Source organism: Chaetura pelagica, unplaced genomic scaffold (genome assembly GCF_000747805.2).
Source record: "Chaetura pelagica isolate M959 unplaced genomic scaffold, ChaPel_1.0 scaffold24, whole genome shotgun sequence".
NCBI lineage: Eukaryota > Metazoa > Chordata > Aves > Apodiformes > Apodidae > Chaetura > Chaetura pelagica.
Window position 1 is genome coordinate 2,522,309 of NW_009953077.1, and position 19,442 is coordinate 2,541,750.

At 40.0% G+C, this 19,442-nt stretch overlaps 1 protein-coding gene across 1 annotated transcript; it reads left to right on the forward strand.

The window, feature by feature from the left end:
- The first annotated feature begins 393 nt into the window (after positions 1 to 393).
- Positions 394 to 14,899, forward strand: EOGT (EGF domain-specific O-linked N-acetylglucosamine (GlcNAc) transferase). Its single transcript, XM_009996902.1, has 15 exons — positions 394 to 603; positions 1,102 to 1,202; positions 1,767 to 1,875; positions 1,967 to 2,061; positions 3,155 to 3,259; positions 4,418 to 4,524; positions 6,295 to 6,398; positions 8,974 to 9,066; positions 9,822 to 9,893; positions 10,398 to 10,484; positions 11,618 to 11,686; positions 12,728 to 12,789; positions 13,233 to 13,352; positions 14,305 to 14,407; positions 14,753 to 14,899. The coding sequence occupies exons 1-15, from the start codon at positions 394 to 396 to the stop codon at positions 14,897 to 14,899; spliced, it is 1,584 nt and encodes a 527-aa protein (XP_009995204.1).
- The last annotated feature ends 4,543 nt before the right edge of the window (positions 14,900 to 19,442 follow it).

Here is a 19,442-nt window from a genome sequence, read left to right on the forward strand (position 1 = left end):
CCCCCCCCCAAGTCCTTCTACATTTTTTCCCTGCTGTCTGGATATTATATGCACTATACTTAGTTTCCACATTTGAACTCTCAGGATCCCTTGGGATTTAGCTAAAGTAAACACACCCATTTTGGTCTGACTGGGAGCTGGTAGCGCCTAATAACCCTCAGTGACTAATGACTCAAAGATAATCCTGACATTGGACAGTCTGGCCTCTTACTGAGAGTTTTACTTTTCATAGGAAAAAGAACCTTCTCCCTCCCCCCCCTCAGAAATACAAGTACAAATCCTTGAGTTTTATTTGAGGATTTAGTCATACAAATGACTGACTGTGAATGTTGCCTGGTATGCTTGAAAAGTGTCTTTTTTTTTCTTTTCTAAGTGCAGAACTCACAGGTTGCCATGTTCATGTTGCTTGTGTTTGGATTGGTACTGCAAGAAATTCTGGCAAATTCCCAAACTGAAAACCTTACTGAATTCAGAAACATTCCAGAAGAGCCATTATATAGCTACAAAGCCATCAACTTGCCAGATGAGCATATTTCATACTTTCTGCACAATAACCAGCATATTGCTGGCATCTGTAAGCAGGACTCTCACTGCCCATATAAAGTAGGTTTGCTTTTGTTTCTTTGTCCAAATGTAGGATTGGGGTGGTTTATTCTTGGAGTCACAGCAGTTGGAGATGCATTGGCTCTGGAGCAATTCTGGTGTCTTCTCAGGCTGGAGCTGCTTGGTGGAGCTGGGGGTGGGACCTGTGTGGCTTGGCCTGGGGAGCAGTGGCACGTTGAGCCTGGACCACTGTGCTTTGTGTCTGTCAGTGATGGGGAAATTTTGGAATCCTTCTCACTGAGTCAGGAGAAGTTCTTGTCCTGGAGCAGACATATTACAGACAAGGATAGTGTTGCTGTGGATGTGTGTCCTCCTTGGAGTCTCTGTTGGACATGCAGAATCTGAGTGTTCTTCCTGAAACTCTGTTTGAAAACAGACCAAACTGAAAGCCTTTCATATGAGATTTATTAGCAAGAGGTAGTTTATAAGCTGACAACTAACTTAAATAATTTCCCATTTTGCTGTTGGGTAGCCTGATTAAATTATTCTGTGTTGCAGAAATACTTGAAGAATCTGAAATCCTGCTGGGGTTATGAGAAATCTTGCAAACCAGATTACAGGTTCAGTTACCCAGTGTGTGATTATGTTGAAACTGGATGGTGAGTTTCATTTAAAAAGTGTAAAGTACAGCTGTTAAAAGAGGAGTGTAATGCTTACTTTCATGTTAGCTGTGAAGTTAACATTACTCTGATATTTAGAGATCAAAGGATGATTCTTTGTGAAGGTGTGTGTATATGTGCCTGTATTGATACATAATATAGTCTTTAAACATGTTAAAAAATTTAAATTGTAAGGAAGAAAATACTGTTTTAAATGTTTCCTGCCACAGTGTTTTCATTATCCTGATTTAGCATTGAATTCAGAATCTTAAAATAACTCTGGATTTCCTTTCCTAGCTTTAAAAACAGAGGAAAAAAATGTAAAAATAAAAAAGTATCCCCTTGTATGTAAGAATAGCTTTAAATTGTGATTGATGTTTTCACACACATGCAGCTGATAAGTTGCTTCCTGTTTTGCATCTTACACGTCAGCGAAGTAACTGGCTCTTCTGTTCCATGTTCACTGAAAAAAAGTTATCTGTTCAAGTTATTACTAGAATTTAGCAGCAAACCTTGATTCTTTTTTTTTTTTTTTTTTTTTTTCCTCTCTCCTTCATACATCAGGGCAAGTGACATTGAGACAGCCCAGCAGATATTCTGGAAACAAGCTGACTTTGGTTACATTCAAGAGAGACTCAGTGAAATGAAAACCCATTGTAAGCCTGCAGCAACGGTAGGTATTTCTGATAGATATGTTCCTTTGCATTTGTTTCTTAAAATAGTTGTTGTTATTGATGAAATCCTGCCTGTTCTTTTCTTCACAGGGAGATTCATCTCTGACCTGTTCTCGGTACCTTCAGCACTGCAGAGCAACAAACCTCTACATTGATTTACGAACAGTGAAGAGAAACCATGACAGGTCTCTGATTTGCTTATGTTATGGTGTAACCAAGGGATGGCAGGGAAAAGAACTTCAGGATTTGTTTAACAAAGGTGGTGTGCTTCTTGCCGGGGGCTTTACTGCTGATCAGAGGCTTCTTGCTGAGGTCCTGTTGAAATTTACACCTCTTGGTTGCTGTCTGTGTCTGCTGTCAGCAGTACAGGTTATTTAAAAACCTAAGCTCTCAGCTTTATGGAATGATGATGGGTGATGGAATTCCTTCCTTCTGATGGAAAAGGGGAAGACTTTTCTGTGTCTTCAGTCACAGCCTTTCTTGATCTGTTGATGTGCAAAGTAGAATTGTTGTTGTATGAGTCAGAGAGAAGGTGCTTTTGTAACAGAGTTGGGAATTGCATTTTTAGGTACTGAGACTGAAGAGAGATCTGGACCTGGATCTCCCACATCACAATTTAAAATGCTGCGTATTGGAAAAGTGATACCACTGATGTGGGCATCACCTGCTTTTCATTCTGCCTTATTACCTTTGAAGTCAGTGTCTTGGGCACCTGACTTGAAAAGAGCTGGTTCATGGCTGTGACACTGATACCCTTCAGAATGGGTTTTGTCATCTTCTCAGCCTACCCTAAAAGCTGATTTAGACAGTGCTTTTAGTTGGCAGTTTGTTATCATGAAACCTGTTCTTGCACCTCAGTCTTCCTGGTAAAGTTCTTGGGTTACTTACTGGTGCAATCTGAGGTGAATTTCAGTGAGAAATTTTTATTAAAGAAAAACCCAACTAATGATGCTCCTGTAAGTAATCATGTAGCAAAATCTAATTAAATTACTCATTTGGGTATGTGAAAATATTTCCTAGTAACATTCTGAGTGAATGTTAGCTGTTTTCTAAATTGATGTGTAGAAATCCAAGTACACCACTGTCTTTATTTGGGAATTGTGGGAAATGCTTGATTGGTGCTGAAGAAAATACTTGGGTTTTACAGATTTTAAATAGGTATGAAATACCTTGCTGAATTGAGACTGACTAGCACTGTCTTGAGTATGTACTAGAGACTGCAGAGTGCTTGCTGCCCTGCTGCCCAAAGGCTGATAGACTTTTACTAATTTGCATTAGATTCAAAGAAGACTTTTTCCAGAAGGGAGAGATTGGAGGTCATTGCACTCTTGATGTCCAAGCATTTTTGGCTGAAGGTCAACGCAAGAGCCCCCTGCAGTCGTGGTAAGAATCACTTGTCAAGGCTGCTTCCAAGTTCACTTGCTAATGCTTTTTTAATTTTTTCACTGCCATTAGCAGCTGCATGGAGGGGATTTCATGATGAGGAGATAGTTGCTCCTTTCTAAGGTCAATTTCAGAGTTCATGATAAGATACCTCTGGTAATTACATCAATATGGAATGTTCTGAACTGTGCTATGAGTAATTGTGTCCTGCCTAATTTATAGGAGCAAAAGATCTGAAAATATCTTGTAATTTGAAGTTATAACCCTCAGGTGTTTTCTGGACAATGTGCTGGTTGTGTGTCTGATCTGTCTATAGAAAGAGACAGATGTTCTGTTTGAAATGCCTTGAAGTTTGCACTTGTGTCTTAGCTCACCCAGACCTTTGTGGTGTTGGGGCTGAAGCAGTGCCTGATCCCGGATAGATGCTAATGTGGTGTTCCCAGGGAGCCTGAGCTAGGAATGTGACACAGGAAACAGGCTACAAGCTGAGTGGAAAGTGCAGAGAGTGTTTTGTGGTAGCTGGCTAAGTGTCACAGGTTGCATGTTAGCACTTCAAAGCTGCATTGCCAGTTAATTGATGAAACATGAAGGAATTGGAATTTCTAAGGTCCATGTTAGAATTAATTTAGATGTTTTTTTCACATTTTAACTTTTTTCCCTCATTTTGCATTGATGGTCAATTGGAATTAAGAATATCTGCAGAGGAGGAAGAGGCTTGCCCTCTCTACCTGCTTTTGTGGTCTCAACTGTTCATCCTTGTTTGGATCCAGGAATAATAAATATCACGTCTACATTCATTGTTCTGACCAAAGCATGAAGTTCTTATTGAAGTGTCCTTGGCAATGCAGATCAAGTTGGACAGATCCACAGATGTAGGCTCTGAGGCTCTTTGTTATTTCTCTGCTGCCTTGATTTGTAGATCAAAGATGCTGTTCACTCCTGAGATCAAAGGTGGTGTTTAACCTCTAGAAGCTCATAACCTGAAGAACCTTCCATTACAATTTCAAGTCATTTTAATTGTCAGATTCTTGTCAGTTTTCAGCAGTCCTGTTAAATCAAATGGACTGGAGGAACAGTTACTAAATCTTAGATGTGTGAAGTACATTTGTTTAAGTGTGTTAATGACAAAGCGTGTTCTGTGTGATTGAATCTTGGTAGGTTTGCAGAACTCCAGACATTTACTGCGTTGAACTTCAGGCCCCTAGAAGATGAGAAGTGTGATGTTGTTATTGAAAAGCCAACATACTTCATGAAATTAGATGCAGGTAATGGATATCTTTAGCTTAGTTTCTTATCTTACAGTACTGCAGTAAAAAGACCACATATCCAGCTTCCCCATCTGCATTATGCCTGTATGATTGTCAGGTTCCCTTGTAATACATTTTCATGTTTGAATGATGGTGTGACCTTTGAATTCCTTTTTTCTGTAGTTCCATTAATGAACTTGGAGATGTAGGTTTAAATCCTTGCATTTTGCCACAGACAAATAAATAAATATATTAATAAATTCCACTTGTTTTGCAGAGTCATTGACTCTTGACTGCATTTTGAGAGGGTCTTTGACTTTGTGCCAAAGACTCCTTTGCACAGAGTGTTTTTATTTTGGCCCTGTTTCTGGGTCATACCGTGAAACACAGGGTATATGTACATATGTCTTGTATGTGCTCAGTAATTGAGGATTTGATGTATATTCAATGATAAGGAAGAGGAAGCAGTATTCAAAGACAAAGTTCAAGGGAATAAGCTTTGTTGATTAAAATACTTCCCCTCACCCATCCCAGAAAATCCAAAGGATACAAAACAAAACACAGCCCTGTTTTAATCTTAAAGCTTCAAATATAGGTGAAAAGCCACTACAGGAAGAAATCAGCTTGCTCATGACAGAGAGCAGTGGTGAATGCTGTACAGCACTTCACCAAAATTCCCAAGAGGGACAGCACCCAAACAGCTGCAGGAATCAGCCAGTGGTACTTGGCAGTTTTTTGAAGTCCACCGACCTTTTTGTTCATGCAGCATATTTTGCAGACAAATGTTAATGAAAGGGAGTGTCTGGGTTGTAAACATACAAACAAGCTGCTGTGGGTTATGCTGTAGTTTAAACTGGATAGTTGTCTGCTGTGTTCAGACCCTCTAGCACACTGCAACTGTAAACTGGATTACCCCTCTTCCCCTGCTGATATTTTAAGCAAAATTGTTGCAGGCCCCTGAGCAGTTACTATGGAGGAGTTTCTGTCCTGTCAGTTTGTACCTTTGAGCAGGTGATCTAACTGTGGCTCAGGTGGGGATTTTGTTCATCTCCTTTGTTTCAGGGGAGATGGGAAAATTGCTCTTGGAGCAATATAGGAAGCCCAGGAGCTAGTTCCTGTGGCACTTTGTTTTGGTCAGAAGCTTGGAAACAGCAGCTGTGTACATAGGGTTCCAAAACTGGGATCTGATCTTCACTAGCAGGGAGCCTGGACTATGTTACCTCCTTTGTTTCACAGATGTTTTTTATGTGGCATGATCTGGAGGTGTTAGCTTAAGAAACCAAGAATGAACAAGACTGCTATGAGAAAAAAACTGAGGAATTACTTGGCCTTTGGCTCATGTGCAATACAAGTTCTGTCTTGCAGTCCTGCAGACAGAGCTTCCCTTAACCCTAACAAAGCAGAGCCAAGATCAGTGCCGAAGGCCTGGTTTTAATGTTTCCTTTCTGTCTAACTAGCTATTGTTAAAGCAGTAGTTGCTTTCACATACTTCAGAAAGCAGCTACGAACTGTAATGAGAAACAGCACACAAGAAGATTTTTTCTTATGCTGTCTTTTGGCCCCTCTAATTTCTCAGAACGTTTTTAAAAAACCACTTTTTACTTCAGATTTCTCACCTTCCCTGTACAGGTCTGCTTTTTTTTTTTTTTAATGTGTACAAGAAGCCTTCAGGTAGAAGCAGAGGAAAACTGGTATAAAATGCAGGATATTACTAAGGAAAAAATTCTTAAACCAATAAAAAGTGAAGCAAGTAATGCAATGTTTTGCTAACAGTTCTTTCTTTCTCAGGTGTTAATATGTACCATCACTTCTGTGATTTCGTCAATCTTTATATTACACAGCATATTAATAACTCCTTCAGTACTGATGTCAACATTGTCATGTGGGACACTGTAAGTCTGCTGTGCTTTTAACCTTTTTGTCATGGGTTGTATTTCTGTTTTATAGAGATTCTGAAGCTTTCAGTAGCCAATCCTTTGCTTTTTTTGTGGGCTTAGCCATGTGGAACTGATAAGTTTTTGGGTCTTGTTAATACAGGTGCATGAACAATTGTTAGGTAACAGATTTTCTACAGTAAACCATGTGCTGTTTGAGTGTTACTCCACAACTCATCTTTTGCTAGTACATAATTACGCCCTTTTTTTGATGTGACCTCAAAAATAACATGATCTGTGTTTCTGATTTGTGATGTGAACATTCATGGTGGTTTTGGTAGACTTTTCAATCTGAGAATATTGAAGTAGTTTTACTCAAAACAGTTTATTCTATATTTAAAAAGAAATGCAGCCTTGCATCTTTCTAAATCTGTAATGTCAGCCTGTAATAAAACAACTAAAATTAAATGCTTTTATATATATATATGTTACAACAGGGTCTAATAATTCTTTTAAGTAGCCTTTGCAGTTACTTCTCTCAATCACCTCTCAGAATGCCACCATGACATACAAAGTACATTTTTAGGTGGGGCTATTTCTGCTGTACTGCTGAGTTGAAACCATGACTGCATTTAAGAATAATACTAGTTTTACTGGCCAGTGTTTCTGCCATGTAGGAGGGTGTTAAAGAAACAATGAAAAACTGTGTCATGTGTATCATGCCAGCTAACATGTTTAATCAGGTCCAGAAATAACACAATTCTTGACTGTGCTATTGTCCCACACCCTTCTTGTTCTTATAAAATTCTGAGTTTTATTTTTTGAGCATAAACTGCTTGGACAACAAATATCCAATAGAGAACTGCAAATATCCCCTGCTTGCTATTTAATGAGAAGTTTCTTTGGCTAGAAGAGACTTTTTTTATTTCTAGTTCTCTTACGTTTTGAAAGCTGAAATAAATGTGCCTGCCAGACAAGCAAGCTCGCTGGATGTTGTGCAGGGACCTGTTAATCCAGCTCTGATGGCTTTCTGAAAAGATCAGATGTGTCAGACAGCACTGCAAATTTCTATGTAAGACAAAGAGTTGCTTTTCAAAGTATTGTTGAATCAAATAACTCCCTCAAATGTACCATTCAAAGCAAGTGCTGTCACAGTCCGATCATTTTAAATGTCTTAACTGCTCAGGCTGCTCTAGTTCGTTACCACGTACAACCAGGTGATGGCACCAACTGACTACTGATGAGCTGTCTGTGATGATCAGAGGATGGACTTCAGCTTATTATTAATTCTCCTTTTTTACCCCTTGATGTAATTAGGTTTGACCATACTTTCTAGCTACTGTAGAGTCAGTGCACTGTTCTTATTAAGCAATAATGCCCTTAGATATAGGTTAAACTGAGCAGAAAATGAGTAGGAAATCCACTGGGTGTTGATTTGCTGACTGTCTGCAAATGCCAGTGTTTATAAAGCACTTTTGGGGAGGGCAGATAGGGTTAGTAAGTAGTACTTAGGGCTTTGAAGATCAGTTCTCTACTGCTAATCTAGGGGAGCAGTTCTTGCAGAACAGATGGCCAGAAAGCAGCACGGATTGTAAAATGCATTAAAACAATGACAGAAGAAGGAGAAGGAAGCACCTCTTTAACTGAAGGAAACCTGGCACTCTTTAAGTTCTTTTACATTTCATTAGATATCTGCTCTCTTCTGTGGTCATTTGGAGACTTATTCTCACATTTCTTATTGAGAGTATTTCCACATAACTTTCCAAGCAGCCTGAACCAGCTCCAGAGTTGAAAGGAAGCTTTAAGCAAGAATCTGTACCAGGACTACTGAGGGCACATTGAATTGCATTAAAAGAGCAAGAGATGATGACTCTTAGCCTTCAGATGTGTAGGAAGTCTTACCAAGTTGAAAGCTGCTAGGCCAATGTTGTAGGGAGTAGATGGTTCCTAAAAAGATCCACAGTGTTGCTGCAAGGGGGGAAGTTTTATCCTCTCCTGTAGAGAAACTTCTTGGTAGCCAGTGAAAGTAAAGGGAAAAAATCATGTCCTGGCTGTTTCTTCCATCAAATCAGATCATTGCCTTCAATTTGTGGTGCAAGTGACCATCCCAAAACAGAGGCAAACGTGAAACAGACTTGTTGTGACTTTTTAATTCAAACATTACACTGCATTGCAATTCCCAGGTGATTTTTTTTTAATCTCAGGAGGTTCATGCCTTCTACCTTCCTTATGAGTCTGCTACTTCAAATTTAACTTGTGTTCTGTTGTCTGTGGGGAAAGTAGTAGGTACTCCTTGCTTCTAGCTCAGAAATTCTAATCTGCTGCTGAAGACCTTGTTTAGATTGCTAATTTAAAGACTGTTTTATTAAAAATTAACTACCTGACAGGTAATTTGAGTTAACTGCTATTGTAAACACAGGGTTTGGTGTTCTGTAATGTCTGTGTCCTGTGTTTGGCTGTTTAGGTTCCAGGGTGGGGATGTGCATATTTACTATATTTTAAAACTCAGGTATGGAACTTGTAAACAATGAAGACAGTTTTCAGGTGCATTTATGCAATCGTTGTACCCTTGTGTTTTTTCCTTACCTCCTAGAGCTCATATGGCTATGGTGACCTCTTCAGTGAGACATGGAAGGCATTTACTGACTATGAAATAATACACTTGAAAACCTTTGATTCTAAAAGGGTATGGAATTTTGCATGTATTTTTTTTTAATTCAAAGCCACTAGGTAGTGAATATGACAGCTTCTCAAGCAGGTTGTGGATCTGGGTGTTCCAGAGGAGCATTAATACTTTCCATGCATGTTTAATTTCTGTAATATGAGTGTTCTACCTTACAAACAAGAGACAGAGCTGTAACTTAATTCTGTGGCATGTCTGTGTTTTATATAGATGGACCTAACTTTTGTGTCTTCTGAGAGGTGATGTCAATGTATTGGTTTTACTTATGCAGGACTCAACTACTGAAGTTAAGGGTTTTCAAATAGTAGTGTTTTTCTTAGTCTTCTCATTCCTACTTAGGCATTTATCTTCTCCTGCAACTGTTAGTATATCAAACCTGCTGTTTATCAATAAATACGATTTTACTCCACCCAAAAAAATGTACCCATTCATTCAGACCTCATTTTAGTCTCTTAAATCTTGTCTTTAAACTCACTACTCTCTAACTGGTTTTCTTGTATGTAGCTTATGTTTGTTCTGTTTTGGGGGTGGTTTTCTTACCTCTTCTCACACTTGAATCTCTAGCATCCTAAGTGGGAGCTCTTTTGGAGTCAGGATTGTCTTTGTTCTATTCATTTGCACAGTTGAGGAAGTGAGGATTTTCTTGACAGGAGCATGTAATTGCTAGCTCATTATAAGCAGTGATTCCACTGAATGGGCAGGGGATGTGCCAGTGGAAGGTAGCAGAGCAGTGTCACTTCTTGTGATCTCCTTTGCAGGTGTGCTTTAAAGAAGCAGTCTTCTCATTACTGCCTCGGATGCGTTATGGCTTGTTTTATAACACACCACTGGTGAGTCCTTTTTATCCATCCACTGTGTTAACTAGATGTGTGACGGCGTAAAGTCTCAGCTAACGAATCCCTCAAATACCTAGCTGAGCTATCATGGAATGGATGCACTAATCTTCCCTACAGATTAGGATTGTGAAGCTGCTTTAGCTGGTTGACAGTAACTGGTTGTGTGCAGTCTCACATGTCACAGTTCACTAAACCTCTTTAATGGGTGGGCACTGTGGACTTACTGGTATTTTTGCACAGCAGAAGAGCTCCTACACTGACAGTATGGAGTACACTGGGAGTATGAGCTCATGCATTCAGGCTGTAACACTGTGGGGAGAGTTATATTTCTTTCTAAATGAAAGTGCCACTTGTGTTGTGGTGAATAGTGACATGTTTAGCACAGTGCATGATCCTAGGCATTTGTTCCACAAAATTGGGAAAAAAGCTGATCACAAAGAGAGGTTTTTCTGAGCAGAATAACTTTTTTGTATTAACAGTTGCTTTTTTAAATTTTAGATCTCTGGCTGTCGTGGTACAGGGCTCTTTAGAGCATTTTCTCAACATGTATTACACAGATTAAATATCACACAAGAAGGACCCAAGGTATGGTAACTGAATCATATAGTTGTAATATGGAGCTGATGGCTCTTAGGAGAGAAACAGCATTAGCAAGCTGGACCCGGTGGGGAACAAGAGCATATTGTGCACTTTTTGTCCTTTCCTGTGATGCTTGGGATTTTCTTCCCAGTAAGTCAGCCTGTTTTGTGAAGGCCTCTAGCAAACATTTGTGTATGTTTGTGAAAGTCTGTCCTATGGAAATAAGACACCGACTTTAGTACATCCTCCTCCTGACCCTAAGGTCTCTTCCCTGCCTCCATCCTCTGTGCTCAAGGCCTTTGGTTCCTTCATAGTTAAAGAAGACACACAGTGCATGGTCTCTGCTGGAACATGCTGATGAAGTGCTGCTCTTGGGCCCAGCAGAGGGGATCCCACAGAGCAGTGAGCTTGCTCCTTATTGATCCTTGTAGCTCCTGCTGAGCCCAGGTCAGAGGAGTAAATGACTGAATCTGCTCCTTCCAGTCCCTGCCCAGTGCCATCTGCCTGGCCCTGGCCCTCTCTCTTGTGCACACGGGTAGTTTTGGAAAGTTGTTGCAGTGGCTGCATTGATGGATGGGGCAGTTCTGGGCTCCCTGAAGTACTTGCCAGAGTGTAGCCTACGTATTATCACCGAGGGGCACATGTTCAAAGCACTGCACAGGCATTTAGTTCTGCTTCTCCTGCTGCCACTAATGGCAGTCATGCAGTTAGATCTCTATTTCACTTGGAACACTTACTCTGGGAGTCCAGTTAATTGAAAGACGTAAAAGGAGGAGCTGCTATAGAAGTAAAATATTTTTTTCTGAGGGTCTTGTACACAAGCCATCCTGAAAGCTGTTTTCCAGCTTTCAAAAACTCTATAATATGTAATGCAAAGGCTCTTTTGTCCTGAATAAAATAAATCTTTCAGAAAATGTTTTATTCTTTGCTAATAGTCAGACTTGCACAAAGTTTTTGACGCTTTTAAACTGCTGGAAAACACGATGTAAATTTTCAGGTGGTTACATCTGTTACATGGGGAGGGAATGTATTTAGTTGCTCAAATAATTGCCAGAAGTAAATACAGAACTGTTTGGGAGGGGTTTTTGTGTGAGGTCTGGCTCAGAGCTAACACTCTGCTGCTGCTGCTTTCTTTTTAGGATGGGAAAATTCGAGTCACCATCCTCGCACGCAGTACAGACTACAGGAAAATATTAAACCAGAATGAGGTGTGGTCCTTTTTATTTTTAAAACAAGTTTATCAGAAGTTAAATTTTGCTCATTGACTTGATTATTATTTTTTCTGATACAGCCAAGACATCTGTATGCTGACAGATCTTGAACAAATATGTTCAGTGCTAGGATTAATTTCTTCTGGTGTGTCTTCTAAGCAGTCTCTATTTCTGCATGCCAGACACTGAACCTTGTTGCCCCTTTTAAATACCCAGTGGAGGAGTACAGATGTAATACTAGAAGTATTTCCTTCTAACAAACAGACACTGCAGAGCTTCTGATATCGTTAAATTATTTTGCTTTCAGATTCCCTTTTATTTCTACAATCCCCAGTGTTGAAGGCTGTGACAAAAACCTTTATTATGCTTGCAGATTAAAATGCATAAGCTGTTGTATCTGTGTGTGCATTCAAATCTCAATGATTTTTCATGTTGAGTCATGTTTTTGAATCTCACGACTTAGTGGACTTGGCAGAAGGGGAGAAGTTAATCTTTACTCCACTTCTACAAAAAATATACTTTCTTTCTTACTGTCCTGCAGACTGGATTGGAGACTTAGAAAGTGCCCTTTAAGGTTAGAAACTCAGGCTGTAGCCTGCTTTCACTCCTCTTGTGACTAGGAGTCTGACCTAGTAAGATATTTTTGAAAATCTTTCTGGCAACCAATTTGCTTCTTCAGGTGTTGGAATATCTTTTGGAAATCTAACTGCATCTTCCCACTATTCTTCACAGAACTCCTACTAGTTTGAGTGGTTTAGGATTGGCTTCTGAAGCATGTAAAAGTCAACAGTAGTTTCTGTAAGAGTGCAGGATGTCAAGACTCTTCTCCAGGGGCTGCTCTGTCAGGAATAACATATGTATCTTGGATGAGAAGGCACATAAAGAGGGGAACTGATCCTTTATGTGGTGGTGACAGGATGTTTTGTCTCATTGTAATTCCCTGGTGAGGAGGAGGACTGTGTAAAATGATCAGGAGTGCAGGGGAGGAATTAATTGAAGGAGAGCACCAAATCATTATCTTTTTATTCTCTTCCTTAGCTGGTGAATGCTTTAAAAACTGTGTCGACATTGGAGGTCAGAGTGGTAGACTACAAATACAAGTACGTAAGTTGGTAAAAGAAACTAGTGTGATCTGATGCTGCCTGTGTCTGGTGAAAGCTGGTTGCAGGCAGAGCTGCAGATGCCCTCATGTCCAGCCATTGCAAACCCCAGGAAGTGTGTTATTTGAGGGAGTTCTGGGTGAGCTGGATGAGCACTCTCATCCTGTGATGAACTACTCCAGGCATGAATCTCTTGAGTTAGTGGCTCAGTTCAGATGTTTTGAACAGACTCTTGTGAAGTTTTGAAACCTGCCTTCATTTCTTTTAATTCCATGCTGAGTTATTGCTGGCTGCAGCATTTGTGATTCTTAGTATTGTTCCTTGAAAAATCAATTCACCCTTTCAGTTTTCCCTTGGGTTAATTTTGTGCTTTCTACACGTAACTAATTCTTGCTGAGATAGATGGGCATGCCAGGTCACCACTTGTCTTGTGTTGTCTGCAGGGAACTTGAATTTTCAGAGCAATTGAGAATCACCCACAACTCTGATATATTCATTGGGATGCATGGAGCTGGACTTACCCATTTGCTCTTTCTACCAGACTGGGCTGTTGTTTTTGAACTGTAAGTCTGTTTCTCTCTCTTTCCCCTCACACACAACTCCTAATATCTGGTTTTATCTGTTGCTAGAATTTTACTATGAATGTTTGTTGTGTATGCTCATCTAAACTTCCTTTTGGGCAACCTCTTTTGGAAGTCAAAAGCAAGGAAGTTTGCATTATAAAATAGAATGTAACTGTATCATACAGGTTTAGCCTGTGATTTCTTAAGTTATAGGGAAATAAAATGCAGCCTGGTCAGGAACTGCTTGAGGAAAATGGCAAAGAAAAGTAAAATGAAAGAGAGCCTCACTGTTCAGATTCTGCTTGGTGGGTCTGCAATCTAGTAGTATTTTGGTGATTCAGGGGACTTGATTACACAAGATGCATGTCTAGGGTGTTAAAGATCCCCCTGAAGGTTATTCATAAACTCCTTTCTAGGCTCAGAAGATGAGCACCAGCTTGCTGAGCAAGCCCAGTTGTGTGTCATTCTGTTTCATCTAAATTTCTTCAGTAGCTTCCTTCTGAACATAGGCACTGCAGTTCTATAGAACTAACCAAAAATGCAGCACACTTCTCAGAAGAGCACTGAATTCTTCATCCTGGGAAATTCTGCTTAAAATCCCTGCTGTGGGAAGGCTGTGAAGCTGATGCTTTGCTGCATATTTTTGGCTTGAGAGAATTTTGTCCAGTCTCCAAATAAGCTCAGACATGCAGTGTCTTTTTATATGTCCAAGAGCTGCTGCAGCTGGACAGGGACATGCCTGACATGCAGATGTGCCTCAGACTGGCTCCTTGGCCACATCTTAAGAATAGACAGAAGCCCTTGTTGTTCTTTTCAGTGCCTTCAAACTGGACAACAAACGTTTTAGCCTGAAGTAGGTTGAGGTTTTTTGTCTATTTTCCCTCCTGTTTCACCCCAGAAAGCTTCAGCACAGTCTGTGTAGGTAACTTAGGATTTTTGTGCCTGCCCCTAGGTACAACTGTGAAGATGAACGTTGCTACCTGGACCTGGCAAGGCTGAGAGGCATCCACTACATCACCTGGCGGAAAAGGAACAAAGTGTTCCCTCAAGATCAGGTAATGGGGGCCTCTGCTGGAAGGGTAGGGTGCCATCACTTGGAGCATTTAAAGCTTAGCTTGCTTTACCTATCTATGTTTGGATATTTGAAATGCAATTTTCATTCTTTAGGCCACATTAACTTCCCTGTTGTAATTAAGTAATGAAACAAACTGGCCATTAATCCAAGCCATCCACAGCACTGCTGGTATGCAGATGCTTTGCTGACTATTTTGTCTCAGAGCAGATCAGTGGATCTGGAATAACAGATTAAAATGGCAGATGCTCAATTTTTATTGTGGATTTTTGAATGGAAGATGTATTTTTATTTTTTCTGTCTAAAATGCCTCATTTCATTTTTCTAGGGACACCACCCAACACTGGGAGAACATCCAAAATTTACAAACTACTCCTTTGATGTGGAAGAATTTATGTACTTGGTGCTTCTGGCTGCAAATCATGTTTCACAGCATTCCAAGTGGCCATTTAGGGTAAAACATGATGAATTCTAAACTAGACTGTTGACTGAGATATGATTTTTAAATAATGCTCCATAAAAATATTGTGACATCATAAAGCAAAATGCTAAGTGTGAAACATGTAAACCTCTACGAGGGAAATAACCTGGTATTAATTTGTCAGCCCACTTCTTGGCACCATACTTTGTCTTTGTAATCCTGCTCTTTAATTCTGAGAGTTTTGCCTACTTAAAAACTATTTTTTCAGAACTCTTTTTGGGTTTTGCACTGTGGTTTTGTATTCTGAAATCCTTGTCTGGATGCAAAGATATGTCCATGCATTTCATGTAAGATGTTCTTGGGTAGATACTAATTTTGCAGTAGTTGATGCCTACTTTTATCTGAGGAAATGCTAGAGGATGGGGTGTGTTACAGCTTGGTTTCTCAGTGTAGTTTCTCTGGGAATGCAAAAGACCTGTCAGAGCTCCCCAGTTCTTCTTTTTAAAAAGTGAGAGGATGCTTTTATGCTATAGTCCTGTACCTCTAAGTAAAAATCTGAATAGAAATTGCCTTCCTATTGTAAGACACTGCCCAGTGTGTTCTTTGCAGTCGAATTACATGACATGGTGGTTTCAGAATGGCTGTTTAGTTCCTTTCTGTCACCATCCAGGTCATTGCTGTGCTTGTTCCTGTGTTGTTTCTAAGTTTGAACATCTTCCTGTGCAAAATAGTTGTTCTAAGAATGAAGCAAGCTTTAACTTCTGTTGTTTGATTCAGCAGACACTTCAGACTTCTGTTTCAAATTTAGGAACAATTTTGAGTTAGAGAGCAGTCTTAGGTTTTTCATTTGAATATGAACTTGACTCTGTAGTTTTAAATGCTAAAATATAACAGGTCTGCTCAGCAAGTTTAGCCAGTCTTCCATTTCAGAGCAGGGAATTCTTGTCCTAAGTGAATACTTCAGACTTCAGGTAATCTGTTTCCTATGTTTTCACTGAAAACAGCACTCTGCAATGGAAACCTGAGCAAATGGGAATAAAACTTGAGTCTTTTTAAGGATGCTAAAGGGAACAGACATCTAGGGGTTTTTTTTTATGACAAATAAGAAGATGGGAAGGGTGTCTTTCAGCTGCAGCTAAAAGGAAACAAAGTCATGAGGAACTTTGTTCTTGGAGCCATTAAAAGGCTAATCTATTAATATTCTTGTGTTTCAAAATGTCGAAGAGTCAGTCTAGGAAGCTGGAAAATCCTTCCAAAGCAGTAGCATAGTTCACTGCTTTCAGTGAAGGAAATGTTAAGCCAAAGCCAAGTTCTTTATCAATTTTTTTCTGGAGCTGATATGTTGGTGCTAGTGATGAGGGGGAAAAGGGAGTAGTTCTGTTAAGTGGGGTCAGAAGGAAGAATCACGTTCAGTGAGATAAAAAACGAGTTCTGTGTTAAATTATGGATTTATTTGAGACTATTCCTGTGATAGTCTTTCAGTATAATCCTGCAGTCTCAGTGGCTTGGAGCAGAACATACATTTGTATGCAAAAGACAGTTACAGGAAATGTAAACATTTCACTGGTATAATTGTAGATATTATTGGCTTCCATTCTCCAGCAGTCATAGGCAATTTCAGAGAGTGTAGGTACATTTACTGACCTGCCTATATTGGTAAAGATGAGTTACTGTAAGCATAATTTGCATATAGATCCCTTACAACCTTAAGCAGTGCATAGGAAAAACTAGATCTAGCTGATACACAAGATATATTCAGGTATCTGGTGCAATTCTTAGCATAGTGTATTGTTTTACTGATGGATAAAACTGTTTCACTTTAAAGAACCATTGAAGCAAAATTGCACTCCTTGGCATGAAAAAAAAGCCCTGTATTTCCTGTATTTGTGTGTGTGTGTTTTTTTTTCTACCTTGTGGGATTTTTAAAGAGAAAAAAATGTATAAAACTTAGGAAAATGTTTGAGTTCAAATGAAACCAACTCAAAATAAAGATGGTGTTTAACTATGAACTGTGCACAGATACTTGATATTTTTTTTAATAAACAAAGTTTTTATTTTAAAAAATAAGTGTAAAATTTTTGATCATAGTTTGCCAGGTTTGAGAGGCAACTGTTTTAAATGCTATTAATTGTGTAGAGTCATGGGTCTGCTTTTTCCTGCCGTAGCAGCCTACTGTACTGAGGTCCAGACTGGTTTATTTACTTGGGGATCATTCACCTGGCACTGATGGCTTTGTTGTCAGGCATTTTAAGATTGGCTTGTGGAAAAGTTTTGTGCATATTGAAGTTCCTGCAGTGCAGGTGGTGCTGTTGAAGCCAGTGTGTGACTGCAGGTTTGTGCTTGAGTCTGTACAGAAGCAGCTAATGAGCAGCTTCTCTTTCAAGCCATGGTAGCACTCACTAGAACAAGTGGTTGAACATATGGTTGGATGCACAGAGAGGAGGTTGTGGGGAGTTAATCCAAGGGCAAAATATCCTGCTAACTTTCAGCAGTTTCAACAAATTTGAGTGCAGCATCAGCAGTTGATGGCCAACATGTTCTTCAGCCTTTATGACTTAATATTACTGGGGTGAAAATACTGATTTTGTTGCTTTACAGAAAGTCCCAACGTTATCTTGGCAGCAGAAAGGGGGTTGGTTGGATTAATGGGATTTTTCCAATAATCCTGAGGGAAAGTTTGGACAACAGCAAAGGTCTCGCTTGTGACTTTCTTAAAGAGGGTCTGAACCATCTCAGCCTGCCTCAGACTTGGAATTTGAGGGAATCCATGAGACTCTGGGGCCACTTGTTCCTCAGGCAGGGTATAGCTGTGGTTTGTATTTTCCTGACAGACTATAGGAGTCTTGTTCTTTGCTACTTCTGAGTTATTGTGGGGTTTTTTTGTCTCCTCAGTTAACTTAAGCTTAAAGTCTGTATTTAACTGGCACATGGGCATCAGTCTGAGGAATTTAGCTTTGGGATTTAATGAACAGTGCCAGTCCTGAGTGCTTGCAGGATTGCCTGTGTTTCATGTACAATGTAAACCAAGAACTGTATTTCAAATAAAAAAAAAAAAAAAGAATGTATGGATGCACACAGTCTTTTCCTTTTACTTCAAGAGTCTTCAAAAGGTATTTTCAGTTTTTACTTGGTGAGGTTCTGTGGAAATTGGGTAAGTGTGAGAAATGGTTTGTGATGGGGAGGTGGCAAATCAGGATTATTAATCTGAAGAGTGCAATTATAAATATTAAGGCTATACCTTTTTAAAAGCAATTAAATAATAATGAAGTGGTTTAATCTTTGCTGTTAATCCTGCCAGTTGCACCATTAATGAGAACTCAGGTTTACAATGTCTCTTAATATTTTATTTTCTTTTAAGTAGGAGAGAAACTGAAGGAAACATTCTCCTTGAGAGCTTTTTAGCTGCTCAGGAGTGTAAAATGTGAGGGGATAATTGTGAGGTGATAATTTTCTTTGATTTCAACAGTGAATTGTTTCAGTTTGCAGTGTTTGCCTTGGGGTTGAGCTCTTGCTTCCACTCCTCTGAATGAATGTTTCTCATGGATTGGGCTTCCACTTCTCTGAAGTGGAAGAACTGCACCTCAGCACTCTTCTGGCTTTGGCCCTGACATGGCCAGTGTGGCCTGGCTCTTCACCATTTGCTCATGAACTCTTATTGTCCTTGCATTTTAGTTCCTCACCTCACAGGGTTGGTGTGAGGGTGCTAAGCCTGAAGCTACTGATCTGCTGCAATGGGAGCTGCTCCTCGTGTCTGTGGACTCCCTGAGGGCTCTTCACCTCATTTCAGCCCAGGTCAGCTGCCTTAGCAAAGCCCACAGTGCCAGCTGGTTGCCACAGACTCCTTTTCCCTGTAGACAAAGGCTATGGTGTGAGGAATGGCTGTGTGATCTTCTCATCTGGGGTGGCAGTACCTCAAAGCAGGCAGGCAGATCTGGGTTCTCGTTGGAGTAACCTTTCTGGAAAAAGGTATAGCTGGAATAAAATGACTGAGCCAGACTTTGTGAGCCCAGGTCTGAAGTTGTAGCTTCTGTGTTGGTGGAATTGAGCAATTCATGGTTTTGGCTGTTACAAAAGTATTTGATACAACATAGTACACCAAATGTATGAAGCCTTTGAGTAGAGGGTGAGAAATCAATGGCCTAATGCTCAGAATGCTCAGATACCCTATCACTTGGAATTTGGGTTTATTGTCTTGTTTGCTGAACATCATCTGTTCCACATGGTCTGGCCGTGTGGTTGTGGTCAGTAAATCGAGCCGCACGTTATCTTGGAGTCTCGTTGCTCCCCTCAGCTTTTCAGAAGAGCATTCTCTAAGGTGGCTGCTGCTTATCCATTCCCTTGGTCTCTGTCGGCTGGACAAGGCTCTTGCCTTGGAATGGACATCCCGTTTCCAGGTAAAGCTGAGCAGCATTTACTACCTAGTTTAGCAGAGGGCAGTAGGTGGCACTAGAGCCCTTTCCAATGTTCCCTTGGCAAAGGGAATCTCGTTTCAAATGTGAAATCATCTCACAGAGGAGTACAATAAAGCAACTGCTCCTATAGATTATTATTTTGTTTTCCCTTCTTTTTTGTCGAAGGAAAAGCCTGGAAAAAAGTC